The sequence below is a fragment of the Tamandua tetradactyla genome, chromosome 1, assembly GCF_023851605.1.
Source record: "Tamandua tetradactyla isolate mTamTet1 chromosome 1, mTamTet1.pri, whole genome shotgun sequence".
NCBI lineage: Eukaryota > Metazoa > Chordata > Mammalia > Pilosa > Myrmecophagidae > Tamandua > Tamandua tetradactyla.
This window is the reverse complement of record NC_135327.1, coordinates 153,802,106-153,812,105: the sequence shown is the minus strand read 5'-3', so window position 1 is coordinate 153,812,105 and position 10,000 is coordinate 153,802,106. Positions and strand designations below refer to the sequence as shown.

At 31.3% G+C, this 10,000-nt stretch overlaps 1 protein-coding gene across 5 annotated transcripts in view; it reads right to left on the bottom strand.

Moving 5' to 3' along the window:
• Positions 1-10,000, bottom strand: part of FOXP2 (forkhead box P2) — a 587,369-nt gene that overhangs the window by 265,534 nt on the left and 311,835 nt on the right. For all 5 annotated transcript variants that reach the window (XM_077113417.1, XM_077113328.1, XM_077113646.1 and 2 more), the window contains one exon: positions 3,138-3,315. In XM_077113417.1, the coding sequence (XP_076969532.1) occupies positions 3,138-3,305 (168 nt within the window). In that variant the 5' untranslated portion in view covers positions 3,306-3,315. The remainder of the gene's footprint in view (positions 1-3,137; positions 3,316-10,000) is intronic.

The following is a 10,000-nucleotide window of genomic DNA, read 5'->3' as shown; positions in this document are numbered from 1 at the left end:
AGGATAAACAAACTAATGATAAGAAAGCACTGACCAATGTTTTTAAAACATCATCACCTGAAACACCTTCAAAGCAGTACAATCTCATAAAACATTCAGTAAGATTATCTGACTTAATGAATGCTCAAAATGCAAGCTCGAATCTACCCTATAAAGCAATCAAGTTTTTAGCAACTATTTTGACCTTAGTGACACAAACAATTAATTCTGCAAACCTAATATCAAAATAAAATTCTACATCTAATGCAGAATAACTTCTCAATGTAGTTAATCTTCAAACAACATTTGAAATATGCTACCTCCATATATTAGGCAATCTAGTATTTAAAACTAATTTTAGAAGATTAGAAGAAAAGGAGAGAGAATTCTGAAGATGAAGGCTTTTTGTTAACTAATTTTTCAGTGAATATAAAACAGCGGAGCATACTAACAAAGGCATGGCTACCATGCATATATTCATTATATTATACATTCTAAAATTTAAAGATAATCAGCTTTCAGAAATATTTAAATATTAATCATTAAATGCTAGGGAAAAAATACTAGTTATAATTTGTCAATCTCTTTTCATTCTGCCAATCCACTTATCATAAAGTGCTTGTTACAATGAATTCCAAAATACCAATCCTTCCTCCTGATTTAAGTCAAACTGCTCACCTCTATAAATATATAAAAACCATACAAGTTAAGAAAAACATGCTGTTCTCAAAACAGAAAATATTCTGCCAGAAATTTTCTTTGCTTATACCACTCACTGTCTCCTAAATTACCTCTGTAAATAAAACATTTTGGCCAACAATGATTGGTACACTATGCTTATAAATAATTTAATTATTTTTGAAAAACTCTACATTTTAAATAACACTATGTAAACAAAAATTTGTAAAATTATCTCAATTTTTCACTTCTATGAATTTGCTTGCATAGTTCTCTGTGGTTTTTAGTTCTTCTGAAATATACTGATTATTGTTGGAATTAAAAACAGCAACTTCATTAATTTTATAGAAAAGGCATATTAATCCTTAATGAACTTAAAGGCCCTGTATAAAATACACTCAAAGCAGCACAAAAAATTCAATAACTTTAAGTATTTAATTATATTAATATAGTTAGACATAACTAAAGGAAGAGACATTTACAAGGGTTTTTACATATTTATGCTTTAAATGATCACATATCTTCCTGAAGCCAATTTATTTTCTAGTGTCTTTATGGAGATGCCTACTATACCCATTGTGTTAAATAATTTTTAGAAGGTACTCCACAAACATGTAATACTTGACTAAGATTACTAAGTCATCTAAAGGACATAACTTTTTGTATTTTCTGTTGTTTAAGGTTTACATAAACAAACTGTGTAGATCAAAGCAAACTTCAAACTCAGGTTATAAGCATACCTTCTAGACCTCATCATAAAATGCCTCCAGAGTATATCATCAGCTATAGCTATGATTTTACTCTACTTTCTATTTATTTAAGATCTGATCAGTGCTTTGAAGATAAAGAAAGTTACTTCTTAGCATTTCCCTTCAGAATTTATCGTGTATTACTTCTCAACTGATATGCTCATTTTCAGTTTTTATTTTCACTTGCCTTTAGTAAGTGAAGTCTACTGGATTCCAAACAGAATCTGGCTATAAATGCTTAGGACTCTTAGTCAGAGGAGTTAGTAGAAATATTATAGCACTTCACTGATAATGATTTTTCCTGTAAATATATTAAAGGAAGAAAAGGGCTCCTGAAAACTTCATTTATTTAAAGTAATCTGTAAAATATGCTAATCCTAGGACTTTGGTAGGCATTTAATTTCAATGATAGTAAAAACAAAATATTTTAAATCAAAATAAAAATTGTCTCCCTAATAACTGCTGTCTATGAAAGTGACATATTTTAAAAATAACAGGGAACCAATTCAAAGTGTTTTGTCTAATTCTTTTCAAAGATCATTCTTGAAAACAATGCTTGGAGATTAAGACATTATTTAGTCCATATATTTTAAGATATAACTTTTAAAATGCTGGTATTTTCTAAAATAATGATTCTATTAAATTTTACTCTACCATGGGAATTTCCTTTAACTTTTGAGATGCATTTTTTCTAATAAACTACTGTAAAAATGTGAATGATGTATCACTTAATTTGAAACATTTTCCAATAATAATCCATTATATTTTCATTTCAATGTTGTTTTGTTTTTTTTTTTTTTTTTTTTTTTGCATTTAGTTTGAATGTGATCCGGAGTTTAAAAGAAATAGTCCTCATTTTAAAACAAGAATAATTTTACTTCCAAAGATGGATACTCATTCTGGCCTAATAAAAGTATATGATTTGAAAGCTTTCTGTTCTCTATCACTGTTTTCACTGCCTTGAATCAGTGAAGACTGGAGTGTCTATTCTTCGATTGAAAAGAAAATTTCATGCACAAACAAAATTGGGAAAAATGAATCTGTCATATAAAGAGAATAATGGACTATTTAAAAGTGTATGTTTATTGGGCAGTTTACTTTTTCAGATTTAGAAAGAACAATTGAATTTTATGAGATATCAGGAGGAAAAAAATGCAGTTCAATGTCATCAAAAGATTGAAATTCAAAATGTCTTGGAATATTTTCAAGAAAAACAACATAGATGATCATAGTGTTTACATAATTAACAATCTCAGCAACTAATTACTAGCTAATATTTGCAACCAGCACCGGCAAGCATCTGTGTTGTGAAAAGTCCTTGTGGTCCTTTTCACCTTAGCTCAGACTTGGAAGAAATTCACTGTATGAGCAAGTATCAAGTAATGTGGCCCTCTGGTGGAAAACTAAGTATCACGTTCTGCAGCACAATGTTAGACAGTAAACTAGAAGCTATAAAATATTTGTTACAAATCTTTACAGAACCTTCCGAAAATCACCCTGTGAACTTAATTAATATCCTGACACGTGAAGGGCACTCGGGTGCTGGTATGACGTAACTCATGAAAATCCTATCTTTACTCATACTTCAATCATGTTCCAAATAGTAATAAATAAATTCTCAGCATCCTCTAGCTTAAGATAGCATGCTCAATTTGCTATGAATACATTTTTTCATATCCAAGAAAACAGGCTTATTTGTTTTAAGGAAGCACTGAGGAAAACAAAACTTACCTGCTGTTGTTGCAGATGCAGCAGTTCTACTGTGCTTACTTCAGAGCTGGTGTCACCACTTGATCTTCCATCTCTGCTGCCAGCATCTAATTGGCTGCTTAGAGTGCTCATTCCATTTTGATTCATTGAACTGTTGCTTATTGTCTCTGTCGCAGATTCCTGCATCATGACTTAATACCTAAAAGTGATTAAGAAGTATCAATTAACACACGTTACACCTTCACACTTTCATTATCAAGATGTCCCTCTCTGCCAATTACAGAGACAGCATCTTTAGAAGGGGGAAAAAAAACCACCCTGAGTAGTCATTTACCAAGAAAAGCAATACAAATTCATCTTTCTTCCAGATACTAATCACTGAAATTATGGTTTCTAGGAGCAATTTTTTTGTGGTTACGTTTAACAATCAAAGTAACATACCATGCATATGGCATGGTCAATAGCATTTATGAACAACCACCTTTTAAAGTCTACCTATAAAACCAGTTTAAATGAAAGCACGATTGCACACTCTGTTCTATGTTTCCTATTATCTACCTTTGACAACCATGGATGGCTATATACAGCCCTATTTTAAATATTCACTATCTTGGTTCTGTCAGAATTTTACAGCACATCTTATGCAAGACTGTTGTTTAATGATGCACAGCTAATCATACAAAATTAAAATTTTGTAAGGGTGTTACAAATCATATGGTATCAACCAATGATAAATAGTATAATGGGTCTCTCTTTTTTGTTACTAAATAAAATTTTGCCTTGGAGGCATTTTAAGAAAAAGCTCCTGCTGCAAACACGTCAGATATTGCCTATTTTTTTAATCAAACAGCTCATATTCATTTATTTTTCTGACATTTAAAACATTTAATACTGTCCTTCCTGGGAAGTAATTAAGCTTATGCATGAGCAGCAATCAAACTGTTCACTTGAAGATGACTTAAAACTCAATTTTAACATAGGCAAATAAATGAAAGATATAAAATTAATTTTCCAGGCATGTATTAGATATGAAAGCTGGAAATAAAATCTATCAAGAATATCACTAATGATTGTGCTAAAAACAGCATAAATTATGCATATTACCTTCTCTACAGTAATAAATGTTTTATCATTTTCACTGCATAAATATACTGTACTTTCAGGATAGCAATGAGATGTCCTGCCAAGATCAGTGGAAATCCTTGCAGTAAATAAAAAGCCAATGTGCTCTTCCAAACCAGAATTTCACAGTACATCTTGAATCTGTGGTTTAGAAAGATCAGTTTTGGCTCTCAAAGACATCTGAATCCTATACCATAACCTAATTGAAGCACTTCTCTCTTTTACTTCCACGGACAGAATTTCAGAAACAACCTGGCTGAGCTGTGACTTTAACGGTAATGCTAGATACAGTGCACTCAGCCTAAAGTAAAAGAGGACGTTAAACTTATCCCTCAGTCTAAATTTTTTACTATGTGATTTCCCTATTTTAAACTTGGTAATACATTAAGATATTTTTCCACTGAAGATTTTTAAAATATACTGATAATGAAACAAATATCTCTTTTCATGTCTTAGAAATCCTCTTCCCTAGATGTCTTGCAAATATGGTTGAGCACACAAATACACACATAGACATACACATTCACAGATATATATCCAATGGAGATTTTTTTGAATACTAATACTATAATTATTAAAATTAATAGTCACAATGTAATAGCTTTTAACAGGAATTTTCATCAAAGCCCTACATTATTAGATTTCCATGACTCTAAAAAGTCAATTTAAGAAAAAGACCTACTGATTTATAACAGACATTCAGTAGCTGAGCTAGCAAAGCAAGTTACAATTACAAAAGCTGTAAACACAACTTAAAAGTTCTAATAAAAAATAAACACAACAATGTAAAACACAAGCATGATCATAAAGGAAGCAGTCGCTAAAACTGTAGTAAATAACTTTTGAACCAAATTTATTTACGAACAAATATTTTTTGTTTAACATCTTACTTAACGTTAACAAGGAAAAATCATACAAATGAAAACTGTGATACACAGTGATGGATTTTATATGAAGAAAACAAAGCTAATACTCTTTTCTGAGATTAGGCAGCTAATAAGTATTCAAATTAGGCATAAATTTTACATGCATAATGTTTAAAATATTCAGAGAAAAGGTCTGATTGCCTTTACTAGTTACACGAAATTATAATTTGGGTCCTCTCCAACTGTAGAAACAGATAGTCAGAACTTCTACATATTGCATTTAAATTGTACTTTTAACAACATATCTGGAGTATATGTATGTATGTGTATGTTCTTATTTCATCACACAAATATATTTGAAATATTTATTATCTCTGAGTGGACTTTTCAACATATGAATAAAAATTAGAGAACTGCATTTTCCAAAACAACAGACAGGCATAGTATTTAACACTAATCTTTTTGTGGTTAATGTCAGGACCAATTGTATGGATTAAAGAATTCTGCACGCATTACTGTGTTACAATCAAAGTCATCAAATAATTAAGAATAATCAACAAGCATAGAGTAATGTGTCTAAATCTTTACTACAATTATGAAGAAAGACCTACACAACTTTCAATTCCTATTAACCAAAGGATGTTATTATCCCTTGTGGAATTTTGCCTTTATAAAGCCCTAAAGTATAAATTGTGAAATGCATTTTAAGTTCATACTTCTAAGAGTTACTAGTAAAATCATGCTTAAGAGAACCAACAACAGTAATAGTACATTTGCTCTAAAAAGCAGGAGCATCTGACCAAACATTAGCATGCAAAAAGAATGGCAATTGTGTAATTGGTTAATGAAAATATGTCATTCACTTAAAAAAGAAACCTTGGAGTGTGTCCACTATAAAGGAGACATTTCTTCAGGGGTAATGTAAATATTTTCTAGTATTGACTAAGTTTTTCTGACTGATACTTACACACCTGTTTCCACTAGAGGAAATAACTTCTAGCACAATGTGAGGTGCTGTTTACCTTCTAAAGTATATTTTAAATGATTATAAATCCAGCATGTTCTTTCAGAGTGGATGTGCTTGTGATCGCAAACATATCAAACTAAATTATTCATTCTTCTGAATCCTATCACAAACATTTTGCAAAAATCAGTAAAAATAGATTGTAAATCATTAAGGGGAAAGGTGAGTTTGGGAATTGCAGTTTTAGTGTTTGGCTGAACTTTAAGTTAAACCCTTAAATGTTTCATCATACATAACTTCTCAGCCATGTCAGAAAATGACCCTTCAGTTCTTGCACTCAAATGGTATAGTTCTACTTTTCTCCCCTGCATTAAGTTTTCCTTTCTTTCCTTTCTCTTTCTTTTTTTTTTTTAAGCAAGTCACTGTACAGATACTTATTCTCTACACCACTTCCCTTTTGAAACATTAAACTGACACTGGAACTGACTGCACAAGATTGCATTTTCTCTTCCTAAACAACTTGAATTGAAAGGTTACTTAGTGTAACAATATTTACTTGCAGAATTGTGTTGTTACCAAGGGTATAATGGATGGTGGCTATGCAGGTTTACGCAAGAATGAGTGAAGCATGAGGCATTAGCCATGTGTTTGACATGTTTCAAATTGCTATAATCCAGCATTAAACACACCCAGCAATTCATGCCATTTCTTGCAGCCATAATCTTGAATAAAGCGTGCACAACCACTTATTATATAAATTAGTATATGACTCCCTGTTATAGTCACAACAGTGCTTTTGTGTTTATTTTGCATCAAGATGTGGTCTTTTATTTGTACAAATAGCAGGATATAAAGACATAGCTCAATTAGGCCTCCTTACTTTATGATAGGGTAGTACTGAATGCTAGACTTGTTGGATTTATTTTTTCCTGTTAGAGAGTTATAGGTTCCATTGATATTAAATGTAACATGCAAGATAGTTATTTTCCAGAGCAATAACAGAAACTTGCATCTATCTATTTCTGTATTCATTGCAATGTTCAAAAGTTTGAAACTTGACCTGAGCAAGTACAGTTAACTGTGTTATCTCAACCACCACCAGGGACACTACTGATCCTTGTTGCTTACTCAACTTTTCTCTCTGGTCTTTCATTCTCTCTCTCTCTCATCTTCTCTAGTTTTGTCCTTCCCTTCTTCTGTCCCTTCTCCATCTATGTACGTGTATACGTCAAGGATTCTAAGAAAGGAAAAATAACGTCTACTCCCTACTGCAGTCCCCAATGCACACAGACAAATGCTCCATCTTAAAATCTTGTTGACTTGGAATTAAATCTCACTTTTTGACATCTTACCATTTAATCAAAACAAATGATTGAACAAATAATTCCTGAAAAACTAAGAAAAAACAATACATAAACAATTTCTGTGAACTTTTCTTAAGCAAAATCAGGTACAGTGATATTAAAAGATGCTTTATTACCTACCAGTATACGATTTTTTTCAATAACTATTTTATTTAACCAGATAATATAATAAAATTCAAAGGATTTTGTATAAGATACTTAAAGAAAAGTAAGCATGATGTGAAAAAGTTATTGTGTAGTCAAATATTTCTTTATTTAATCATTTCTAAATTCTTAATATTAAATAGTATTAAGTATCTCTGTGCAGATTAACACAGGAAAGGTTATGTATGAGGAAAAACTGCATGTGCAAAAGATACCTATACATTCAGCTCAAAATTCTGATTTTGAAACTTGACTGTGATGAAAAAGTTCTGAAAGAAATGAGCAGTTAAATAATGATAACTTTTGTGCTCTAGTGGATTAATTCATCATGGACACCAGGCGCTGTGCATTTGAAATCTAGCACTGCTTTGCTAAAAGTCTTTAATACTAAGATTGCCTAATAAATCAAAATGCCAAATATGAAGGACATAGCTGAACGTGTAAGAGCAAAAATTGAACAAGCACATGAATATTTTTAATTTTTTTTAACTGAACATGATGTCCTTTAGAATACATTTTTGGGAAGGACATCTGTTATAGCATGAGATGATTTTTATTATAGCAAGTGATATGGTTTATAGCAAATGAAAATTAAGTTGTATCTAAAGAAATTAATGTATTTGTCACTGCTTTTCACCTTTTTAAACAAAATACCTAAAATGTTTTACATAAATTAAGGTAATCTACTTGGGAGATAAAAAACAAACAAAAAAAAAACTACTAAAAATTCAAATTTTCATTCTTAAAGGTTAATATGTCAAACATCCAGCGTTGTAGGATGTTTAACATGGCAATATTTTTAGATAATGATGATGACTGCTTTTAGCAAATAGAGTATTGTTAAATTTTCAACAACGAAAAACATCTGGAAAACATGAGAGTAAAACAAATAAAAATTCTGCCTTCCAGTTCAATCAGGTATTAATTAATTTAGCAGCTTAATATGTCATGCTATATCTTGCTCCAGGATCAAAAATAAACTAAATTTTAAAATACCAGTGACAAAATATAAACATTACATTATGGAAATAGTATAAAATGCTAAAATTAAGCATTTAATCTCTAAGGTATTTCATTTCAATGACATACAATTAAGAATTTGAAAGAATGGTAGCTATTTATTTAGGTGTATTTCATTACAACAGTATGGTTCTGTATCTATAGTTCAATAATTCCTGTTCATAAGCATCATTGGAAGAGATTTGATGATACTTATGTTTCTGGTGAAATAATATTTCAAAATTATATTTGTACATTAATCTTGATATTTTCGTCTTGCTTTAGTATACTAGTATATCATCCTAGCTATATATTTTCCAAATATAACATCTATTTCTCAAACACAGAAAACACATACCAAGTTTTACTTTTCAAAATGCATGCTAAATGGTCAGTCTTCCTTTTAAATCTATAAATTTTAATGCTAATTTAATTCATTAAATTTTTCTAAATGTTTTAAATCAGTCTATTATAGCATTCTTTTAAACAAGGGAAAATGGAAACTTAGGGAAAGTTTATTTCATCCTGTTACTCTACAACCTTTGACAAATTGAATTGGTTCTAATTTATAATACCAAAATGCAATGTTTTTTCAATGTGTGGAGCCATCTATACATTTATTTTATACATGTGAGAGGAGGGCTAAAAAACTATAGAATGTCACCTAGATGCCAATACAAAAATAAATACAAATATGAAAACTGGTTACAATTTACAGATACCCGAGTAAGCAAGAATATTCTCACTCTTTTTTTATTCTTGTCTAAAATAAAATTTTTTTTAAATAAAAAAAAATAACTTGAAATTCTTGAGACCAGGAATATTTTAGCATAGGTAGTAGAGAAATGAATAGTGAAAAGTATTAAAGCAATAAGAAATAATTAGTCTTAGAACATAGAAAGACCTGCCTTGCAGGCAAAAACCTCCCTCCTTTTTTTTTTTATTTAAAAAGCTTAGTGATTGAGTTGTGTGAGCTTGCAAGCTTCCATGCAGTGGGTCCACTTACAGTCAAATTCCCAAAGGCTGGACTACCTGGAATAGCCTTCACTGATCCCCTGGCTAATGAGAGTTCTGAGTCTGTACTTCTCCTGGGATGGCATTTTCACCTTTCCTGCTGCATGCCTTCTCTTAACCCTCAAGCTTACTTTCCTTGAATCTTCAATCTCCCGCCCACAGGAACTCCCTGGAATCCCTTGTTGTTTTCCCTGAGCATAATACTGCTCTCCCACGGATCTTCATCCTCTTGCCCTTTCAGCCTTTTATTCCCAGGCTATCTTTTGGGCGCCAAATGTCCCTTTAATACTGCTCCTCGCCAGACCCACCTCTTGCCTTCCCATTGGAAGACCCACAGTATAGGCGGGACACTTAGAGAAATTTCTTCCACCAGCCTCAACTTAGTGCAGAAGTCCAACGTGAGCCTAGCAG